Here is a 23,682-nt window from a genome sequence, read left to right as displayed (position 1 = left end):
GGCGTGATCCCGGCGATCTGGGATCGAGCCCCACATCAGGCTCTTCTGCTATGAGCCTGCTTCTTCCTCTCCCACTCCCCCTGCTTGTGTTCCCTCTCTCGCTGGCTGTCTCTCTCTCTGTCAAATAAATAAATAAAATCTTTAAAAAAAAAAAAAGAGTACTTAATGTTTGGGGCGCCTGGGTGGCTCAGTCGGTTAAGTGTCTGCCTTCAGCTCAGGTCACGAGCTCCTTGCTTGGCAGTGAGCCTGCTTCTCCTTCTGCCTCCTGCTCCACCTGCATGTGCACTCTTTCTCTCTCTGACAAATAAATAAATAAATAAAATCTTAAAAAAAAAAAAGGCTATTCCTCATATAATATTTGTCAGCCAGAAAATGATTTGGAGGGCTGTATTATTGGATTGAAAAATATTAAAGATTAAGTGTAAGCGGAAAAAAAATCAGGATTCAATTTTGTATTTATAGTATGGTAACTTAAAAATATATATTGTGAAAAAATACTGAATAGTGAACACCAAAATGCTAATAGTAGCTTTTATGGAGTGGTAGCTTGAGGGTTCCTTTTTACCCTTTATTCTCCAAACTTCCTATAATATACTTTTATAAAGAAATTATTAAAAAGAAAAAATGTATATTACTGTCCTTACCAGTTTTTAGATTTAAATACACTAGAAAGTTGATAAAACATATAAATTTCAGAATTAGTTTTATTATTAAAATGTTTACAGACTTTTATATGAAAACACAGAAAAAGATCTTTCTGATACTCAGCGACATCTTGCTAAGAAAAAGTATGAGCTACAGCTTACTCAGGAGAAAATTATGTGCTTGGATGAAAAAATTGGTGAGTTTTTTTCCCCTGATAAATAAATATATACGTACATAAATATATATATATTTTAAAGTGTGGTAGAAAAACATGTTTCCTTCTCTTCAGTTATAACATAGATAAACCTGGAAATAGGCCCATAAATTAGAAGTTTATCAATGAAGAATTGTGGAAAATGTGTTTTTTCTTTGATAGTAAAATTTTTTACTTATGTTTAGGACCAAAAATACTTAGACATGGCTTTATATTTTTCAATGCAGAAATAGCTAAATAAAGCGTGACACTTTATAAATTTGTAATGATCCCTTGTAAATTTACAAGTTTTCGTACTACATTGTGGCTTGTCCATAAAGTTAATGAAACATGGTACATATCTGTGTATTACTTCTGGTGGGAAGTGTACATATATTTGACTATATGCTGTCACTTGGGTTCATAGAGAAAATTAGTTTTATGAAGTGTCCTATTTATGTTTCTTACCAGTGATCTCTATGAAATGTGGTCACAACTTAATCTTCTTATAACTGTAAAGTAAAATTTTAGCCAGGACTGTTAAAAAGCCCATCTTAAAATGGGGAATATTTTTTAACATTTTCTGTTTTGTAGTTCAAAAATGTCTGATGTAAATAATTAGGTGAGTAGAAGTGCTTTTTATTAAGATAGGAAATATTACAAGAGACCTATAGAAGGGGAATATTAAAGAACTCAGTTTTGGATATTTTCAGTTTAAGTAAAAATGTAAGGTAAGAAGTTAATAGATAAGTTTTTATGTCAGAAGAGAAATCTAAGCTAAAGATATACATCTGGGACACATCAGCATATAAATGATATTTTAAAACCATGAAATTACCTAGGGAAAATATAGAGAATGAGGAGAAGAGGATCCAGGACTCAGTAAGAAGAAGCCAAAGAAGTAGGAAGAAAACCCAGAAGTGAGTGTTATTTTGGGAGGCAAGAGAGCAAAATACTTTTTTTTTTTTTAAAGATTTTATTTATTTATTCGGCAGAGATAGAGACAGCCAGTGAGAGAGGGAACACAGGCAGGGGGAGTGGGAGAGGAAGAAGCAGGCTCATAGCAGAGGAGCCTGATGTGGGGCTCGATCCCAGAACACCGGGATCACGCCCTGAGCCGAAGGCAGAAGCTTAACCGCTGTGCCACCCAGGCGCCCCAGAGAGCAAAATACTTTTAAAAGAGGGTATGATCAATTGTCAGATATCTTTATATCTGACACAATAAGATGAAGATGAAAAATATTGATTGGATTTGGCACATTGGATTTGGCACATTTGGTAACATTGACAAAGTGTGAATGGAGTGTTGGATGTGGAAGATGGAGTAGGCTGAGGAATGATTGGGAAGTGAGAAGGTAGGGATGGGAGAGAATAGAAGTCTCTTCAGCTTAGCTATTAACAGAAGCAGGAAAACGGTGTGGTAACTTGAGTGGGATGCGGGGTTGAGGATATTTTTTTAAGGTAGGAGATAGTAAAGCTGTTTTAGAGTTTTAAAATACATTTATTTTAGGCCAGTGGGAATGAACTCAAATATCAGAATACCCTAAAACATGTGGTTTACCTTAAAGACAGTACTCTCTGGAAAAGGGACATGATGTGCTTTTAAGTACTATATAGATCATCCTCTTGGCATATGGTTTTACCTCTCTCAGCACTGCTTTGGATGACTGTTGGCAAGGATTTACCTAGAGGTCTGGTGTAACAGAGCTTCCCTTGTAGAGCTCTAGACTGGGATTTCTCAAACTTCGGTGTGTGTCAGAATCATTTGGAGCTACTAAACATCACTGGAGCTAGGTCCTTGAAGTAAGATATGGCCAAGGCTTTTTGTATCTGTACTAATTTCCTCAAGTGCTTCTCAAACTTTGTCAGAAGTTAGAATCACATGGGTGTGGTGCTTGTGAAAACATAAATTGCTCTGCCCACTCAGAATTTCTGATTCAGTAGGTCTGGTGTGAGACCTCAGAATTTATATTTCTGACAAGTTTCCAGATGATGCTAATGGTGCTGGTTAAAAAACTATGATTTGAAAACCACTATTCTATACCGATCAGTCAGACCTTCAACATTGCCAGTGGCTTGCCAGTGTTATCACAAATCGAATCAGACTTTGTGGGATTTTTTTTTATAACCCTACTTTAGAAAAATCAGAATATCAGGAGACATTTGATTCTGAAGATGACCTAATTAAATATTATATTAAGATCTTTTAGTCACCAACTTATATGCAATGGTGATTCTAGGTTAGAGGGTGGGGAAATCAGAGGGAGAGAGGTCACAGGTGGTTTTAATATTCCACTCATTTTGGCCACTCACCCTTTCCTCCCCCACCACACATGTAAATCTACTTTGAGAACTTATGCTATAGAGCTTTCCTTTGCTGTTCTAATTTAAATGTGTTAATTGTGCTTTTACATTTATGAGTCATTTAGAATTTCATGGTTCATCTTAGTTTTTAATCAGTAACAACAAAAGCCATTTTTTATTTGGGATACAGTACTTATTTTTAGTCATTGAATGCAATATAGGATAGTTTACTTTGAAAAGTATTTTAATCTGCTCGAATTGGAAAAAAATTATCTTGATTAAAACAATGCCTTTATGATTACATGTTTAGATAATTTTACCAGGCAAAGTATTGCCCAGAGAGAAGAAATCAGCATTCTTGGTGCAACCCTCAACGATCTGGCTAAAGAAAAGGAATGCCTGCAAGCATGTTTGGATAAAAAATCTGAGAATATTGCATCCCTTGGAGAGAGTTTGGCAATGAAAGTATGTTCTGAGAACTGTAGCTTAAAAGAAACGTTTGAACTTGAATCTGAATAAAGTAATAGGATTTTCTCAAGTTTTTCTTTCTAGAGAGTTGAAACTATAAAATTTGATTTGGAAATATTTCAAGATAGTCTTGGGAACTATGTGGCCAGGTCCACTAGCTTATATTTTAAATTGATTTTCTCTCATAAATTTGTGATTAACACTCACTGATAATAACTAATTCAAAAATCAAAATGTGAAGCATGGTAATAAAGCAGTGAGACTGATTTCTTTTTTAAAGAACACCAGAACTTATATTTTCAGGCAGCCACCTTAGGAAGCAGTATGTCCATGAAAACTGCCTTTTTAATTGTGCTCAAAACTAGGAGCATATTTTTGCACCATCCTCAGCTTTTGAGAGTAGATCATACGTAGCTGGTGAATAAAGCCAGATGATAATCTCCATCCCACATTTTTTGTTGTTCAAACAACAATAACAAAGGTGTTGCCAAAAAGGCAGGGAAATATTGATACCCTTTTCTTTTTCATAAACCAATTCTGAAGACAGTTCCTAAACTGTTTCCCACAAATGATTTAAGCAAAGGCAGCATCATTGGAATGGTCTTTTCCCTCTCTAAGGGATCTGATTCATTCCTTTATCCATCCGTCCATCCATGCATGCATTCAACAAACATTTATTGACATGTACCAGGTATAATGTTAGAAACTGAGGATGAGTGGGTATGCCTTCTAAAAGGCTACAGTATAATTGGGAGAAAGATAAATTAAGATGTTATCATGATGGGATGTACTAAGTGCTAAAGTGACATGTGCACAATGTGCAAATGGAGTTAGAAACGTACCTAATTCAACCTGAAGGTTGGATTAGGAGAGGAGAAAGATCTAGAGAGCCTTCCAGGAAGTGATGGTGCCTGGACTGCCCTGTGATGACTAGGAATAGTCAGGACAAGATTTAGACAAAAGGGACACTGAGAGAAAGGGTGATCCAGACAGGTAAAACAGCTTCTATGAATTTCAAGAGAGGTCAGTATGGGAGCAGGGCTGGGGGGCAAAAGATGAGATGGGAGGGTTAAGCAACAAATCATAGAAATACATTTGATATTGAGTTTAGACTCTATCATCATGGATATAGAGGACCATTGAAATAATGTAAATGATGTGTTGCAATTAGATCTTTATGTTGAAACAAATATTCTGGCACTTGTTAGTCCGTGTAAAGGATGGATTATAGGGAAATGAGAATAGTGACAAGGATACCAGCTACAAGTAAAATGATAGGAATTTTATTAGAATAATGGCAGTATCTATAAGAGAAATAGATCTTTAAAGGAAGATTGACAAGATGTGCTTTCTGACTTAGGAACTACATGAATAGTTCCCATGCATGAACTAGGAAACAGAAATAAAACAGGCTTAGGAAGATTATTGACATGTCTTTGGAACACATAGTTGAAACAGTCATAGGCTCTTAGATTTTTAAGTTTGGAGAGAAGGTTGAAGTGAAGTGATTAGATTTGGGAATCTATTCACAGCACAACTGAAATTTTGCTATACAAGTCCATCAGATAGTAAATTTTGGCTTATTTTTTGAAAAGGCTGACTAATTATAGTTATGCCTTCATATTTTTGATATTTTATGGGTTTTGCGGGGGGAGTAGAGTTTTACTTCTGATTGTATTCAGAACACTTTGAATAGTTCGACACGATTTTCTTTAAAAACACTAACATTTAGAAACAAATTCTGTAGAAATTTCTGAATCATTTTCCTCTGCTATGTCTAATATTTCATGTTTCTTCAATTCTGCTAACTTACCAACATTGTTTTTTTCTTCACAAGGAATATTGAGTTACAAGTCCATTTCAAAATCAGGAACTTCATGTAAGATCATGAATGTAAACACATCCATCCTTTGAAGGGAAAATAACTTTTTAAAACAGTGTTAGACATTCAAAAGAGGAAATATGCTCTACAATGATATTTCAGAACTGAATTTACAAATACCCTTCAGTAAAAAGAAGTAATTTTGCAGTCTTATCTGGTGATTACAGAAATAAATTACAATGGAAAAAGCCTACATTATAGTGAATAAGGGGAAATTTTTTTTCTGGTAATCATAGTTTTAAAAGATATTTTCCTAGTTGCTACCAATTAAAGTTAGAAAACTTGATAGCAAGTTCACATATTTTTGAATAATAAAAGACAGTACTATTTGTGTAACATTTTAGGTTGTTTATTTTTTCTAAGTAGATTTATGACCATCCTTTTCACATTGAATTTTTAATAATTAACTTGAGTCCGTGTCTCTGGTTAAGCATGTCGAGGTTGTACAAGGAATATTAAATTGATAATGATGGCATAGATTTCAACAATTTGGGAAATGGTGGTATTAGGGTCATATTAAGAGAAAAATAAGCTAAGAGGATGTATTATTTGATTCTACCCAATAATTTTGTTATCCTGGATGCTTTACAATGTTCTCAGAGAGTCTTACTTTCAGTATAAATTTCTACTGATAAAGGAAGTCCTATATAGACTTATAAACCATATTTAAAGTTTAACCAAATAATGGGTTTCAGAAAAACTAGAAGTTCAGTTAGTGTTTTAGAATTTATTTAGAAATGTATGAAGTTATATTTCAAAACCTTGTGTAAATATTCTATTTTAAGCAGTATTTTCTCTAATTGGCTTGTGCTTCTTAAAGGGGTTTAACTGCTTTGCTAGTATGTATTTTAACCATACCCTGATATCCATTACTGCCAGATGTGGACTCTGCACCATTCTACCAGAAAGCAGAATGAGAAATTGGAGCTAAAAATAGCCTCGAGAGGAGCACAAGAATAAAGGAAGATAATACACACACACACACACACAACTGACTTTCTAAAAAAACAGGAGCAGAACTGGTTGGGAAATATGGGTTTAGTTGTTCATCTTGCTACTTGGTTACTAAGGATTTGAAAATTTAAAGGGCAAAATGAAATGTGGTTATTTAGTGAAAGAATAATTTTCCTACTTTTTTTTAGGTCTAATGAAGCCCTAAGTATCTGTGTATAGTTATCTGTAACTAGTTAGGATCAATGAGAGTTTTAAAAGGAGGAGGTGTAGGGATGGTATTGATGGCATTAAGGTATGCACACTTTGAGCCTTAACTGATACTGTTAATTGTACTCCCTCACCACACCCTCGAAAAAGGAGAATGTCAGTAGTTTATTTTTTTTATACCTTTGCTGTAGGCATAATGCTTATCTCTTTATTAGCTCACACTTAATAGTATACTTTTATAAGTAATTCAGTTGGAATAGCTTTTTGAAGATGATGTTGATGACTAATATAAATAATTTACTTGATCAAAGTTATTATTGCTCAGAACTAAAATTAGTGTTACATGATTCACTTTCCTGGGCTTTACAGCATGGACCAATGAGGAGGTGAATCATTTCTGTTCCCAGTATAAAACACTCCAATGCCAAACCACTGTTTTGCCAATAAAAACAGGGTCTTATGAGGTCCTTGTGTTGCCGAGCGACTACACAATACATTTTAACAAAGTATTTGCTATATGGATCTCATATCAATGCACCCAAGTGTAGTCTTTAATAAGCATAAACCTGTTTTTATCCAGTACAAATACACTGATATTTAAGCTTTAGTTTTAAAGTGTAGAAAAGAAGAATAGAATGTAAATATTTAAAACCAAATGGGAATCAAAAAGGGAGGGGAAAATTTCTTTTTTTTCATTTAGTTTTAAGAGAAATAATTTAAAATAATTTTTTATTTAATACTTATATTATTTTTCAAGGAAAAGACCATTTCAGGCATGAAGAATATCATTGCTGAGATGGAACAGGCATCAAGGTAAATCATTCACTCAACAAAAATTTGAGCAGTTTTTGGGGGCAAAGTACTGTTAGGTACAAAGATAGTAGGAGACAAGGGTCTCAGTGTTACATATGAGGTAATAACTTTCTAATGTTGAAAGGAGGCATAAATCTGTCTAGGGAAGTATAAGAAAATATGGTGTTGGCCAAGTAAACGTAAAAAGAATAGCAAAGAACCACAGATCATGTTCAAGAGCCTCTTGAATAACAAATAGGTGAGTGTGTTGGAACCCAAAGTGTAAGAGAAACTATGAAAGGAAATGCTAAATGCTAAATAGGCAGAGGCCTGTGGTATAGACAAATGAGTCTATTTTATCTTTTGGACAAGAAGAAATCATTAAAATTGGGGAGATTTTTGTGTTAGAAAGATTACCCAGGGGGCGCCTGGGTGGCGCAGTCGTTAAGCATCTGCCTTCTGCTCAGGGTGTGATCCCGGCATTATGGGATCGAGCCCCACATCAGGCTCCTCTGCTATGAGCCTGCTTCTTCCTCTCCCACTCCCCCTGCTTGTGTTCCCTCTTTCGCTGGCTGTCTCTGTCAACTAAATTAATAAAATCTTTAAAAAAAAAAAAAGAAAGATTACCCAGGCCAAAGAGATGATGATAGATTGGGGTAGATGGGTTGGGAGACAGAGGAGTGAGGTGCTTATATAAGGGGAAGAATCTAGGAAAATGCCAGGTTTCTGACTGGGGATGAATACTGGACATTATGGAAGTATATGGAAACATGATTTTCCTCTGAATTTGAAGAGCCTTTGAGACTTTCTTGCAGATATGTCTAATAATCAGTTAAATACAAGTTTGCAGTATTAAGGAAGAGGCTGGGCTAGAGATAAGATTTCAGAGTCGTCTGAAGATGGGACTGGGAGCCATGGCTATGAATAGGATTTTCTGAGAGAAGGGGTGGAGTGAGAAGAATCAGGAGGCTGAGAGTGAAGCCCTGAGAACCATTAATTTTTAAGAGGACAGAGGTCGAGGAACCTGCAAAGAAGACTAAGCTATAGCAGCTAAAGATAGGATGAAGGCTTTCTTATACTTGAGCTTCAGAAGTTTTGAAATACTTAGCAAATAACTATTATGTATTTAGCATCCTTTTTTGTAGTGAAACGTGGGCAAAAGAGAAACTCCAATGAACTATATTTAAATTTTGAATGTTTTTAAAACATCAAAAGTTTTCATGCTAAACTGTCCATCTTCTGTCTTATGAGAATTTGTTATTTTGTTTTTGGTAAAATGTCTCTTCTTATGTACTATCTGATTTGTGGAATAGACAGTCTACTGAAGCCCTAATTATGTGTGAACAAGACATTTCCAGAATGCGTCGGCAATTGGATGAAACAAATGATGAGCTGGCTCAGATTGCCAGGGAAAGAGATATCTTGGCTCATGAGAATGACAATCTCCAAGAACAGTTTTCTAAAGCTAAACAAGAAAACCAGGTATACTTTTTCCTAGAATCTTTTTTCTCCAAGAAAAATTTTTGTTTTATACTGAGACACAGTCCTCATTTCATTTTGTAGGAGAGCTCAGGCTTTGGAATCAGCCTTTTTTTTTTTTTTAACTTTTATTACACAGAATATGCCACATAATTTCTAAATGAAATTCTCAGACATGAAGTATTAAAGGAGAGAGGGAGTGATGATATAATAGATTTATACTATTATATCAAACCTTAGGAAGTACTTCCTTACTTGAGAATAAATATTTGAACAAATCAACAAAGGAAGATAAAAGCTTTCAGAAACTTTTGAGAGGGGGTAGATTTATTTGACAGACAATTATTCTGTTTAAGTGTGAGTGTATGGACTGTGCCACATATTTTGGTCCTCATTAGCATGGTGATTCTTTGGGAAATTTTCTTTTATAATTATTCCCATTTTTTAAAGCCAGTATATTTCAGTGTATCCACTCTTTTCATTTCCAATATCATTATTTTAATTTGAACATTAAAAAACTCCTTTTGGAAGCTTTCTTACCCCCTTAAAATGATTTAGTCTAAATGATTCCCCCACTTACTGTCATTCTGAGTGTGTTTAGTTTGCATCATGAAAGTGTATATTTTTAACTGTTAAATATTTTTAATTTACATAAACAGATATAAAGATGCAATGCTTTGTTAATTATAAAAAAAATTGCCTGAGATGTTAAAATACTTTGGTCAAAAGTTAATGAGGAGCACCTGTGTGGCTCAGTCAGCTAAGCATCCGACTCTTGATTTTGGCTCAGGTCATGATCTCACAGTGGTGAGATTGAGCTCAAGTGAGATCGAGCCCACATGGGGCTCCATGCTCAGCAGGGTGTCTGCTTCAGATTCTCTCTCTCCCTCTCCTGCTGCTCCTCCCCCTGCTCATGCTCTTTCTCTCTCAAAATAAATAAATCTTTTATTTTTTTTAAGTTAATGAATAATGGGATCCTGGGACAGAAAAGGCATACTACATAAAAATGAAGGAATTTTGCATAAAATGTGGACTTTAGTTAGTAATATATCAATGTTGTTTTATTAATGGTGATAAATGTACCATACTAATATAAGAAGACACCAAGTGTAGGGCAGATGGGGACTTTCTGTACTAATTTCACAACTTTTCTGTAAATCTAAAACTCTTCGAAAAGTTTATTTTTAAGAAGTTAATGTATAGCAAAAACAAAGGTATGAATTTATAGAATCTACTTTTGTGTACTCTGCTTATAGCTAGAGCAGATAGGCTAAAGGTAAATGTAACTTATATTTATGAAAAAGTAGATTAAGCACTCTCCTTTTTACCAGACTTAACCACTGTTAACGTATTTTTTTTTACTGATTTTCCATGTATTTTAAATACTTTTTGTACTTTTATTTACATGAACTTTTTAACGTAACTGAGATAAAACCACATGCCACTTTATATCATGCTTTTTTCTACATAATAAGGCAGTAGAGTGGAGTATTTAAGACTCATGTGTTTGAATCTCCTGCCTGTCTGTGTGATCATACCATTTAACTTCTCTAAATCTCAGTTTATAAAAATAAAAATGGAGAGCAAATGAGAATATGTCTAGAAAGCACTAATAGGAGTGTCCAGCATAATCACTGGATAAATATCTTGTAGATATTATTAGCTTACTGTGACATCATAACCACTCCCTTGCTTTGTTAAAACTTCATAAACATATTTCATAATCAGAAGAAAATTGGTGTTATAATAACTTACATTTGTTCAAGAGTAGTTTTTTCCTTTGAGTTAAAGGCCCAAGGTGTAGAAGATGGATCCCTCTGTGCACCACAAGCTTAGAACCCATATCATAGAAAAGTTGGAAAGCAGAAACCTTTAAAAAATATCATCCTCAAAACCACAATTTTTAATGAATTGGGATGAAGTATTTTTAGTGTTTTATCCTGACTTTTCCACAAAATATAGATGAAAAATTTCCTCTGTTATTAAAAATTATTCTAAACATTTCTTATAGATATATAATGTTGTATGTGGTTATACCACTATGTAGGTACTATCATTTACTGCATCATTCACTTAATGTGGATACATATTGTCACCATAAAAAATTAGGCCTTAGTGAACATTCTTTATGTTAAATTTTACTAGATTTACTTTCAAATCAAATCAAAGCTTATAAGTTTCTTTTCTAAATTAAAAAAAACCTTTATAAGTGGAAATTTTCAAAGGTAGTGAATACTCATGTATCTGTGTTCAACAAAAACAACATATTTGTCTTTCCTGTTTTTATGAGCATTTAAAAATGTTTCTTGAAATAGATTATAGATAGCAGATAGCAAATCACAGATTTGCTTTTTGGAAATTTATGTTTACTCCAAGATTCATGGAAATGCTTATTCCTTGCTGTAACAGAATAACTTTATTTCTTTGCTAATTTGATAGACAAAATAGTGTTTAATTTTTAAAACATTTCAAATTAAAATGTAAAAATTTTAAAGTTAAAAAATTTTTAAAAATGTTTTTTGATTACTAGTAAATTTTAACTTTTTTCAAGTATTATCTACTCGTGCTTTTTGTGAATTGTCTGCTTGGGTTCTTCGCTCATTTACTATTTCAATTCTTGTGTTTTCTGTTTTGTTTTTTCCCTAGTGGGATGATGGGCCTTATGTCTCCCATTATCCCACAGCCTCACCCAGATTTATTCACATGGTAATAGTTGCAGTATTCCCAAAAGAAGCAAACAGAAAGTCCCAATAAATAAATAATTTTCAAGCCTATATTTGTCATATTGTTTATTGTCCCATTAGCCAAACAAATTGTGAAGGCAAGTTTAGATAGAGCTGTGGTTAAATGGACTTCGACTCACTGGAAGAAGTTGCAAGGTCTTAAGGCAAAGAGTGTGATGTTAAAAGCATGAAGACTTGAAGTGTTTTGGGTTTTTATGAGTTTTATATATTAGGTATATGTACTTTTATTTATCATTATTTATTATAAATACTTAAACTTTATGGTGGCTTTTGACATAGACCAATTTTTTACTTTTTTGTAGTCAAATCTAGCTATCTTTTTCTTGTAGGTCCTGTCTAAAAAATTGAATGATACGCACAATGAACTTAATGACATAAAACAGAAGGTCCAAGATACTAATTTGGAGGTTAACAAGTTGAAGAATATATTAAAATCTGAAGTATGTATATAGTTTTTTTTCTCTTTGCTTATGATAATTAAGAGATTTTGCTAAAATTATTGTTCATAGGGACAGTTGAAACAAGTGTTTCCTTAATACATAGCATATTTTTGTGTTGACAATGATGGGTTGACTGTATATTTAGAATGTCACCAATGTCCAGAAGGATAACTCAAGAATATGTCATTTTTAGTTTGCCACTAAGTCATTCTAGATAAGTAGAATCCTGCTAATTGGATGAAAGACAAAGGACAAGAATCAACTTGGGCTCACTTATATTTGAAAAATGGTAGTTTTGTTTACAAATCTTTGGCTAAAGAGGCTCCACCTGACTGTGTAGCAGATCAGAATTGATCACAGTGTTATGGGGACATCTGTTTCTTAGGACCTGAGAGTAGATGGCTCTGCTCTGTACTTCCCTGGTTAGTAACCATTTGACGAGACACTTGTAGCATACATCAGATAATACCAAATAAATCTGGGTATATGTGTGGCAACCCTGGAATAAACAGACAGCTTGACCGAGGATGTTAGATAAGCCCATTTGGTAAAATATTTTCAAAAATACTATAGTTGGGAGAGGGAGGCAAGATGGCAGAAGAGTAGGGGACCTCGTTTCATCTGGTCCCTTCAATTTAGCTGGGTAACTATCAAATCATTCTGAACACCTATGAATTCAACCTGAGATGTAAGAAAAGAATTGATGGAATTCTACAAATAGAAAAGCAACTACTTTTTGTAAGGTAGGAGGTGCAGAGAAGTGAATCTGAGGAGATATACAGTACAATAAATGATGGGGGGAGGGAGCCTCTAAAAGCTGGGTACCAGAAAGTGATATAGCCCCAGAGCACAAAATTGGAACTTTTAGAAGTCTGCTCCACTGAGAGATATCCCTGCCTGAAAGGTGCTCAGGTGGCATAGCGGGGCAGAATCCTAGGTGGGATAGTGTGGTCTTAGGTTCCTCGGGGTCATGGAAGGAGCGGGGTTGCCTGAGCTGGCAGAGTTCCCAAGCATCGGAGTGGGGAAACTGGCTATGGTCAGCAAGCCCAGGAGTGGGCTTGCAGCTCGGTTTGCCATAAACCACAAACTAGCAGGATCAGGCAACCACTCTCTGTGCAGGGGCCCTGTAAGTGGCAGGCCTGTGGCGACCGTCCTCCCTTCCCCAGGAGGTTTGGTGCGGGTGCACACAGCAGGAGTCTGCAGAGTTCGGTGCACACAAAAGTGAAGACTGCTTTTCCCTGAGGGTTTTATGAAGAGAGGTTGCTGCCATCTTCCAGCTCCAGGGCTGGAGATCGGGGCACTGACATTTTCATTTTCATCCTCTGAAGCAGCACAGAAAGCCTTCAGGGAACAAAAGCCACATAGAAAAACCCGAAGCAGCTTACACTGAGCCCGACCCCCTGGCAAAGGGTGGTGCAACTCTGCCCAGGCAAAGACACCTGAAAATCAGTGCACCAGGCCCCTCCCCCAGACGATCAGTTGTAACATAAGGGGAATACCAAGTTTATCAAGCACACAGAATTGCAAAACTCCAGAGCTAGGGGAAAATAGTACATAGAATTTGAGGGTTTTCGTCATGATTCTTTTATCTTTCAGCTTAAAATTTTCCTTTTTTTTTTCCTTTTTAACTTGTTTCTTATTTTATCAGCTCTTTGTTTCTAAGTCTTTTTTTAACTTTCATTTTTACATTTACATTTTATAGATATATTCTTCATTTTTGGCTTCCTTTCATTGTATTCAATTTTATTTTTGTGTATAAGTTTTGCTTTCCGTACAATTTTGGGATTTAGTGCCTTCTAAAAAGCAGACCAAAATACACCCAGGACAAAGTGAATCACCCTGTTTTGTCCACCTGGAACTTAATATTCTCTCTTTTTCCCCTTTTTTTTTTCTTTTCTTTTTTGGATTTTGACCTCTTTGGATTTGTCTAGTATGTATTTCGCTTGGGTCATGGTTGATATATTTTGTTTTCTCATTCTTCTCTGGGCAAAATGACTAGGAGGAATTCAAAACAAAGGAAAGAACCAGAGGTAATACTCTCTGCCACAGATTTAGTTGAAATGGATATAAGTAAAATGTCAGAGCTGGAATTCAGGATAATGATTATAAAGTCACTAGCTGGGCTTGGAAAAAAAGCATAAAAGACCCTAGAGAATCTCTTTGTGCAGAAATAAAGTCTAATCAGGCTGAAGTTAAAAATACTTTATCTGAGATGCAGTCTAAATTGGATGCTCTAACAGGGTAAATGAGGCAGAAGAGAGTGACATAGAAGACAATATGATGGAAAGGAAGGAAGCTGGGGAATAGACAGAAAAACAACTAATGGACCATGAGGGGAGGCTTTGAAAAATCAGTGATACAATAAAGCGAAACAATATTAGAATTATTGGGGTCCCAGAGGAAGAAGAAAGAGATAGTGAGGAGGTGTATTTAGCCAATCATAGCTGAGAACTTCCCTAATCTGGGGGAGGAAACAGGCATTCAAGTCCAAGAGGTAGGGAGAACACCCCCCAAAATTAATAAAAATAGATTAACACCCCAACACATAATAGTGACACTTGCAAATTTCAGAGATAAAGAGAAAATCCTGAAAGCAGCTTGAGGCAAGAGCTCCTTAACCTACAATGGTAGAAACAGCAGACTGGCAGCAGACCTGCCACAGAGACCTGGCAGGTCAGAAAGGGCTGGCATAATATATCGAGGGTAATAAATGAGAAAAACATGCAGCCAGTAATACTTTATCAAGCAAGGCTGTCATTCAGAATGGAAGGAGAGAGAAAGAGCTTCCAGGACAAACAGAAACTAAAAGAATTTGTGATCACTGAACCCGCCCTTCAAGAAATGTTAAAGGGGATCCTGTAAGCGAAGAGAGAGCCTAAAAGTAGCATACACCAGAAAGAAACAGAGATGATCTACAGAAACAGGGGATTCACAGGTAATACAATGGCGCTAAATTCATGTCTTTCAGTAGTTACTCTGAATGTAAATGGGCTAAATGCTCCAATCAAAAGACAGCAGGGTATCAGATTGGATAAAAAAGCAAGACCCATCCATATGCTGTCTATGAGAGACTCATTTTAGACCTAAAGACATCTCCAGATTGAAAGTGAGGGGGTGGAGAACCATTTATCATGCCAATGGACATCAAAAGAAAGCTGGGGTAGCAATCCTCATATCAGACAAATTAGATTTAAACCAAAGACTGTAGTAAGGGATGAAGAGGGATACTTTATCATACTTAAAGGGTCTATCCAACAAGAAGATCTAATAATTATAAATATTTATGCTCCTAATTCGGGAGCAGCCAATCATATAAACCAACTCATAACCAAATTAAAGAAACACATTGATAATAATACAACAATAGTAGGGGACTCAACACCCCACTCACAGCAATGGACAGACCATCTAAGCAGAAGATCAACAAGGAAACAAGGGCTTTGAATGACACACTGGACCAGATTGACTTCACAGATATATCCAGAGCATTTTATTCTAAAGCAGCAGAATACACATTCTTCTCGAGTACACACGGAACATTCTCCGGAATAGATCACATACTGGGTCACAAATCAGGTCTCAACTGTACCAAAAGATTGGGATTATTCCCTGCATATTTTCAGACCACAGTGCTTTGAAACTTGAACTCAATCACAAGAGGAAATTTGGAAGGAACTCAAACACTTGGAGGTTAATGAGCATCCTACTAAAGAATGAATGGGTCAACCAGGAAATTACGGAAGAATTAAAAAAAAATTCATGGAAATAAATGAAAATGAAAATACAACTGTTCAAAACCTTTGGGATACAGCAAAGCCATCCTAAGACAGAAGTTCATAGCAATACAAGCCTTTCTCAAGAAATTAAAGTCTGAAGTACACAAGCTAACCTTACACCTAAAGGAGCTGAAAAAAGAACAGCAAAGAAAACCTATATGCATCTGGAGAAGGGAAACAATAAAGATTAGAGCAGAAATCAATGACATAGAAACCAAAAGAACAGTAGAACAGATCAATGAAACTAGAAGCCGGTTCTTTGAAAGAATTAATAAGATCAATAAATCCCTAGCCAGACTTATCAAAAAGAAAAGAGAAAGGACCCAAATAAATAAAATCACGAATGAAAGAGGAGAGATCATGACCAACACCAAGGAAATACGAACAATTTTAAGAACATATGAGCAACTATATGCCAACAAATTAGCCAATCTGGAAGAAATGGACACATTTCTGGAAACATACAAACTACCCAAACTGAAACAGGAAGAAACCGAAAACCTGAACAGAGCGAAAACCAGCAAGGAAATTGAGCAGTAATCAAAAAACTCCCAGCAAACAAGAATCCAGGGCTGCAAGGCTTCCCAGGGGAATTCTAACAAACATTTGAAGAAGACTAATACCTATTCTGAAGCTGTTTCAAAAATAGGAATGGAAAGAAAACTTCCAAACCTGTTCTATGAGGCCAGCATTACCTTGATTCCAAAACCAGACAAAAACCCCACCAAAAAGAATTACAGACCAATATCCCTGATGAACACAGATGCAAAATTTCTCACCAAGATACTAGCCAATAGGCTCCAACAGTACATTAAAAGGATTATTCACCGCGACCAAGATTTATTCCTGGGCTGCAAGAGTGGTTCAACATTCACAAATCAATCAACGTGATACAGCATATTAATAAAAGAAAGGATAAGAACCATATGATTCTCTCAGTTGATACAGAAAAAGCATTTGACAAAATACAGCATGCTTTCTTGATAAAAACTCTCTACCATGTAGGGATAGAGGGAACATACCTCGATATCATAAAAGCCATATATGAAAAGCCCACAGCAAGTATTCTCAACAGGGAAAAACTGAGAGCTTTTCCCCTAAGGTCAAGAACATGACAGAGATGTCCACTCTCACCATTGTTGTTCAACATAGTACTGGAAGTCCTAGCCTCATCAATCAGACGACAAAAAGAAATAAAAGGCGTCCAAATTGGCAAAGATGAAGTAAAAATCTCACTCTTTGCAGGTGACGTGATACTTTATTAGGAAACCCAAAAGACTCCACCCCAAAACTACTAGAACTCATACAGGAATTCAGCAACATGACAGGATATAAAATCAATGCACAGAAATCAGTTGCATTTCTATACACTAACGATGAGACAGAAGAAAGAGAAATTAAGGAATCGATCCCATTTACAATTACACTAAAACCCATAAGATATCTAGGAATAAACCTAACCAAAGAGGTGAACGACCTGTACTCTGAAAACTATAGAACACTCATGAAAGAAATTGAAAATGACACAAAGAAATAGAAAGACATCCCATGCTCATGGATTGGAAGAACAAATACTATTAAAATGTCTATACTACCCAAAGAAATCTACACATTTCATGCAAAATACCTATCAAAATACCACCAGCATTTTTCACAGAGCTAGAACAATCCTAAAATTTGTGTGGAACCACAAAAGACCCCAAATAGCCAAAGTCACCTTGAAAAAGAAAGCAAAGCTGGAGGCATCACAATTCCAGATTTCAAGTTATACTACAAAGCTGTAGTGATCAAAACAGGATGGTACTGGCTCAAAAATAGACACATAAATCAATAGAATAGAAAATGTAGAAATGAACCACAGCTATGTAGTCAGCTAATCTTCAACAAATCTGGAAAGAATATCCAGTGTGAAAAGGACAGTCTCTTAAACAAATGGTGTTGGGAAAATTGGATAGCCACATGTAGAAGAATGAAACTGGACCGTTTTCTTACACTATAAACAAAGATAAACACAAAATGGCTGAAAGACCTAAATATGAGACAGAAATCCAGGAGGAGAACATAGGCAGTAACCTCTTCGACATCATTCACAGCAACTTCTTTCAAGACACGTCTCCAAAGGCAAGGAGACAAAAGCAAAACTTAACATTTAAGACTTCATCAAGATAAAAAGCTTCTGCACAGCAAAGGAAACAGTCAACAAAACTAAGAGGCAACCCACGGAAAGAGAGAAGATATTTGCACATGATACTACAGATAAAGGTCTGGTATCCAAGATTTATAAAGAATTTCTCAAACTGAACACCCAAAAACCAAATCATCTAGTCAAGAAATGGGCAGAAGATACGAACAGACACTTCTCCAAAGAAGATATACAAATGGCTCACAGACACATGAAAAAATGCTCCACATCACTTAGCATCAGGGAAATACAAATCAAAGCACAGTGAGATACCACCTCACACCAGTCAGAATGACTAAAATTAACAAGACAGGAAACAACAAATGTTGGTGAGGATGTGGAGAAATGGGAACCCTCTTACACTGTTGGTGGGAATGCAAGCTGATGCAGCCACTCTGGAAATCAGTATGGAGGGTCCTCAACGAGTTAAAAATAGAGCTACCCTATGACCCAGAATTTGCACTACTAGGTATTTACCCCAAAGATACAAATGTAGTGATCTGAAGGGGCATCTGCATTCCAATGTTCATAGCAGCAATGTCCACGATAGGCAAAATGTGGAAAGAGCTGAGATGTCCATTGACAGATGAATGGATAAAGAAGATGTGGTATATATGGAATATTGGTATATATGGAATAAATGGAATATTACTCAGCCTCAGAAACGATGAATACCTATCATTTGCATCGATGTGGATGGAACTGAAGGGCATTATGCTAAGCAAAATAAGTCAGAGACAGTTATCATATGGTTTTACTCATATGTGGAATATGAGAAACAGCACAGAGGATCATAGGGGAAGGGAGGGTAAACTGAATGGGAAGAAATCAGAGAGGGAGAAAAACCATGAGAGACTCTTAACTATAGGAAACAAACTGAGGGTTGCTGGAGGGGAGGTGAGGGGGGGATGGGGAAATTAGGTGTTAGGCATTAAGGACATGTGATGTGATGAGCACTGGGTGTTATATGCAACTGATTAATAATTGAACTCTATATCTGAAACTAATGTACTATATGTTGGCTAATTGAACTTAAATAAAAAATAGATAAAATACTATAATTGGTTTGATTACTGTAATAGGTATAGTATTCCCTATATACCATTCAAACCATTAATAGGAACTTTCCACCCCCAAACTGTTTTCCTTGTTTTATTTAACATCTTATTTAATATCAGTCTCCAAACATTTCTTAAACATTTTTGGTGTGTTATATTTAAGACCTTGAGAAAGAAGAAATTCTGAGGACTCCTAAATTGCATGGAAGGCAGTAAGGCAGCAGCCTTACTTTGGCAAAGCAGGTGGTTTCCTACAAGTCTTGATTTTAAGGTGCCAGCAACATAATACCATAAATAGACGGAAGCTTAGATGTCAGGTAGGTCTGACCCCCTTCTCACTAATTACATGGACTTATGTGGGCTTCTCAACCTCTCTGAGTCTCAGTGGCCCATCTGCAATTGGGAAGAAGGCCCAAGTAAGTAAGGTAGACCTAGCACAGTGAACCATTTAAGGATATTCTGGAAGAAGGTAGAACATAAATGAATATCTGAACATTTAATGTATTAAGCTTTCAGTCAGTTTTAGACTCTGTAGCGTGTCACGTTACCTGAAATTCCACCATTAGGAACTGGGGCTTTTAGATTGTGGAATTGTATTTTCAGACATCACGCATCAGGCTGCTCTCAGCCGGTAGCATCCTAGTATGAGGTTTGCTTGTTTGTTTCAGGAAAAGAATGCATTTTTTAAAAAATTATGTTCAGTTAGCCAACATATAGTACATCATTAGTTTTCGATGTAGTGTTCAGCAATTCATTAGTTGCATATAAAACCCAGTAGTCATCACAACATGTGCCCTCCTTAATACCCATCACTCGGCTACCCCATTCCCCCACCCCCCTCTCTTCTGTAACCCTCGGTTTGTTTCCCAGAGTCCAGAGTCTCTCATAGTTTATCTCCCTCTCTGATTTCTTCCCATTCAGTTTTCCCTCCCTTCCCATATGATCCTCCGTGTTATTCCTTATGTTCCACCTATGAGTGAAACCATATGATAATTGTCTTTTTCTGCTTGACTTATTTCACTTAGCATAATCCCCTCCGGTTCCATCCATGTCGCTGCAAATGGTAGGTATTCATCCTTTCTGATGGCTGAGTAATATTCCATTGTGTACATGAACCACATATTCTTTATCCATTCTTCTGTTGAAGGACATCTTGGCTCCTTCCACATTTTGGCTATTGTGGATATTGCTGCTATGAACATTGGGGTACAGGTGCCCCTTCCTTTCACTACATCTGTATCTTTGGGGTAAATACCTAGTAGTGCAATTGCTGGGTCATAGGGTAGCTCTATTTTTAATGTCTTGAGGCTAGTATGAGGTTTTTTAAAGAGATTTCATTTCACACAAAACTGGGTGGATCCAGGCAGTCCCTTGAGAGAACAAACCGTAGGTTCATTAAGAATTGTTGAATACTAGATTCATTAACTCATTCATTCAACATGTAGTATGCTAATTGCTTAGCTGCCAGACATGACAAACAGCAAACGGAATGGCACCCCAGGCAGTGGGGACAACATGAGCAAAGGTGTAAGGGGGAAAAAGTAGGTTCTATAACTAAAGGGGAGTGTGTAGGTGGGTGATAATACAGGGGAAAAGGATTTGTTTGAACTCTGTTTTCAGGAACCTTTTGTTACAACATGAGCACAGAAGTTATTTGAAGAGTTGCCTTTTAGAAAGATCATTCTGGCGATGTTGGCAAGAGTAAATCAGAAGGGTAACAAAATCAGAAGGAGGGAGATCATTTAGGAGAGGCTGTATCCATAATTCAGTCAAATAGCACAAAGGATTCCAGCTGAGGCTGCCCCAGCTTTGCTGTGGGCGAGTATTGTAATGAGCCTCGTCGTGGACCAGAGGGAGCTGTGGGGTACAGGGGTGGGGGCAGCACCAGAAAGAGGTAGACAGACCCTGAAAGAGGGAATTGGAGAATACCAAAGAATAGTTGCACTTTATAATGTTGCCTGTCTTGCGCCCCACACTGCTCTGGCTGCTTTGAGTGGATACAAAAAAGGGAAAATATGGTCTCTGGTTGCCCAGAGGGAGGTGCACTAGGTATTTGGTGGCCAGAAGAGACGTTTAATACCAATCATTTTCACTGCTTAAACTTAAACTTCGAACCATGTGACCTGGGAGTCACAAAACTACATTTAATATAAAAAACGGTTCATATTTTAGTCAGAAAACTAAATGTAATATTTTAAAAATGGTTTCTATCTTCGAGGAATTCGGAATGTTATTGGGGAGACTGGGCATCCACACCTAACAGTGTAAAGCTGTAAGGCAGTGTTAAGAGAATGGTATAGACAGTGAGTACTACAGAAAGTTTAAGAGGGTGAAGATTGATGGGGTAAAGTTCAGTTTACATATACTGTACTCTGTACCTCCGAGGTACACACTGTGTACACAACTGTTATTTTTAGTACAATAATGGAAAACATCAGATTTCTAGTGGCACATTCAGAATATCTGAATCTTGAAAGCCAATGCAGTAGTATAGTATGTAAACTTGTTAGTAACAGACTTGGCAAAGATCTTTTACATTAGTCATAGGTAACCAAACCACAAGGTGGCGATATTAACTGAATTTCAATGAGGCTCGTGATTAATCATATTGGTGAAAACTTAAATCTGACTTGAAAGCTTTATTACGGTGAGACATTGCTTATTGCAATTTGATCACTTTATGGTTCTGATAGAGATATTCAGTGTTTATTAACAGGCAGGAGAGAAAGAATAAGAGATCTAGTACCTTTTTAATTAATTACCAAAATTAGAAAGATTATTTGAGAGAGACACAGTGAGAGAGGGAACACAATCAGGGGGAGTGGGAGAGGGAGAAGCAAGCTTCCCACTGAGCAGGGAGCCCGATGTGGGGCTGGAGCCCGATGAGGGGCTCGATCCCAGGACCCTGAGATCATGACCTGAGCCTGAGCCACCCACGCACCCCAAACTACCAAAATTATAAATGACGTTTTAAGAATGAGTTAGCCAAGCCATATTACTAAAATATGTTTTTAAAAATAGCCTCATAATGATTACTCAATATAGTATATCATTTGTGGAGCTGATTGTTCTCCTTTAGAAATAAGATCCCCTGGGAGTGCCATGGTGGCTCAGTCGGTTAAATGACCAACTCTTGGTTTCCACTCAGGTCATGATCTCAGGGTCCTGAGATCAAGCCCCAAGTAGAGCTTGAGGTTCTCTCCCTCTCCCTCTGCCCCTCCTATCACTCACTCTGTCTCTCAAGTAAATTAATAAATCTTAAGAGAGAGAGAGAGAGAGAAACAAGATCCCATTTTAGTCAATCTGTCATGATCTTTTAAGGTTTAAAACTGTGCTTCTATATCAATTGCCCATTGTGACTGTATATTTATGAACAGTATTCATTGGCATAGGTTTGGTATTTTACTTCTTAGTAATTTTAGGCAAGTTACTAGAACAGTGAACAAAAGTAAATCATAGAGTAGTCCATGATGGAGAAAATTGAGGTTGGGGTTATGAATGAAAGGCAGGAGCTAGACAGGAAATGTGCCAAACCAACAGAATTATCAGAATTTGATGCTTGAGATACGTAAACAGTCAGAAGTTCTGTGGCCAGTACAACCTAGAAAAGCGGTCAAGAACAAGGGAATACACAGATACGAAAGGTTAGACCAAGGCAGAAACTCAAAAACCAGACCAACAAGTAGTAAGTAAGCAGATATATAGGGAAAGGAGACAATGGAGGATTTTGTTTGAACAAAAGCAAATATAAGAACATATTCATCCAGGTCCTGAAGATAAGAATAAACAGCTTAACTTTACTAGATGGGTGAGTGTGACTCAGGAGCCAGGATAGAACCTGGTCCCACTCCCTTTTGTTAATTACAGGATGCCTAACACTCTAACGAGTATGGATAGGATTCCTCAAGGTTATGTTATAATGATACTGTAGCAAATAAAGTTCCAATGACCTGGCAAATAATGTTTAATTTGCATCATATGCTGACCATTTTACATCTTTTAAAGTAATACCTAAGATTTGCTTTTTAGGAATCTGAGAACCGGCAAATGATGGACCAACTCCGAAAAGCCAATGAAGATGCTGAAAACTGGGAAAATAAGGCCCGTCAAGCAGAGGCAGATAACAATACCCTCAAATTAGAACTTATCACTGCTGAGGCAGAGGGTAACAGATTAAAAGAAAAAGTAGATTCTCTCAACAGAGAGGTCGAGCAGGTAAGTTTGGGAAAATATACCTGTAGGACATCCTGCATCATTGTTAAAAGAGTTTTGTTTGGCATTCCAGAAATATATAAATAAATAGTTAAATTATTTAAATATACTGTGAATTGTAGACTAACTGTTCTCCTGTATCCACTCTGGTTCTGCTTTAACCTATTAACTGCCCTATACTAGAATAATCTAGCATTTTTAAAAATTAGGAATTATTTCAAACATAGAAAGTTCAAAAAAAGTTAATATAAATAACACACATATACCCATCTGCCCAGTTGAAGGATGCTAACATTTTTCCATATTGCTTCAAGACTCTCTTTTTATAAAGAAACAAAATATTACA

The 23,682-nt window shown here is 36.4% G+C and overlaps 1 protein-coding gene across 1 annotated transcript in view; it reads left to right on the top strand.

The window, feature by feature from the left end:
• TSGA10 (testis specific 10) overlaps positions 1–23,682 on the top strand; it is a 161,619-nt gene that overhangs the window by 45,690 nt on the left and 92,247 nt on the right. Inside the window, exons 10-15 of the mRNA XM_008699777.2 lie at positions 726–841; positions 3,453–3,607; positions 7,411–7,466; positions 8,759–8,927; positions 11,998–12,108; positions 23,154–23,339. Coding sequence (XP_008697999.2) covers positions 726–841; positions 3,453–3,607; positions 7,411–7,466; positions 8,759–8,927; positions 11,998–12,108; positions 23,154–23,339 — 793 coding nt within the window. The remainder of the gene's footprint in view (positions 1–725; positions 842–3,452; positions 3,608–7,410; positions 7,467–8,758; positions 8,928–11,997; positions 12,109–23,153; positions 23,340–23,682) is intronic.

The sequence above is a fragment of the Ursus maritimus genome, unplaced genomic scaffold, assembly GCF_017311325.1.
Source record: "Ursus maritimus isolate PB19 unplaced genomic scaffold, ASM1731132v1 scaffold_6, whole genome shotgun sequence".
Lineage (NCBI taxonomy): Eukaryota > Metazoa > Chordata > Mammalia > Carnivora > Ursidae > Ursus > Ursus maritimus.
This window is presented reverse-complemented; position numbering and strand designations above follow the sequence as displayed.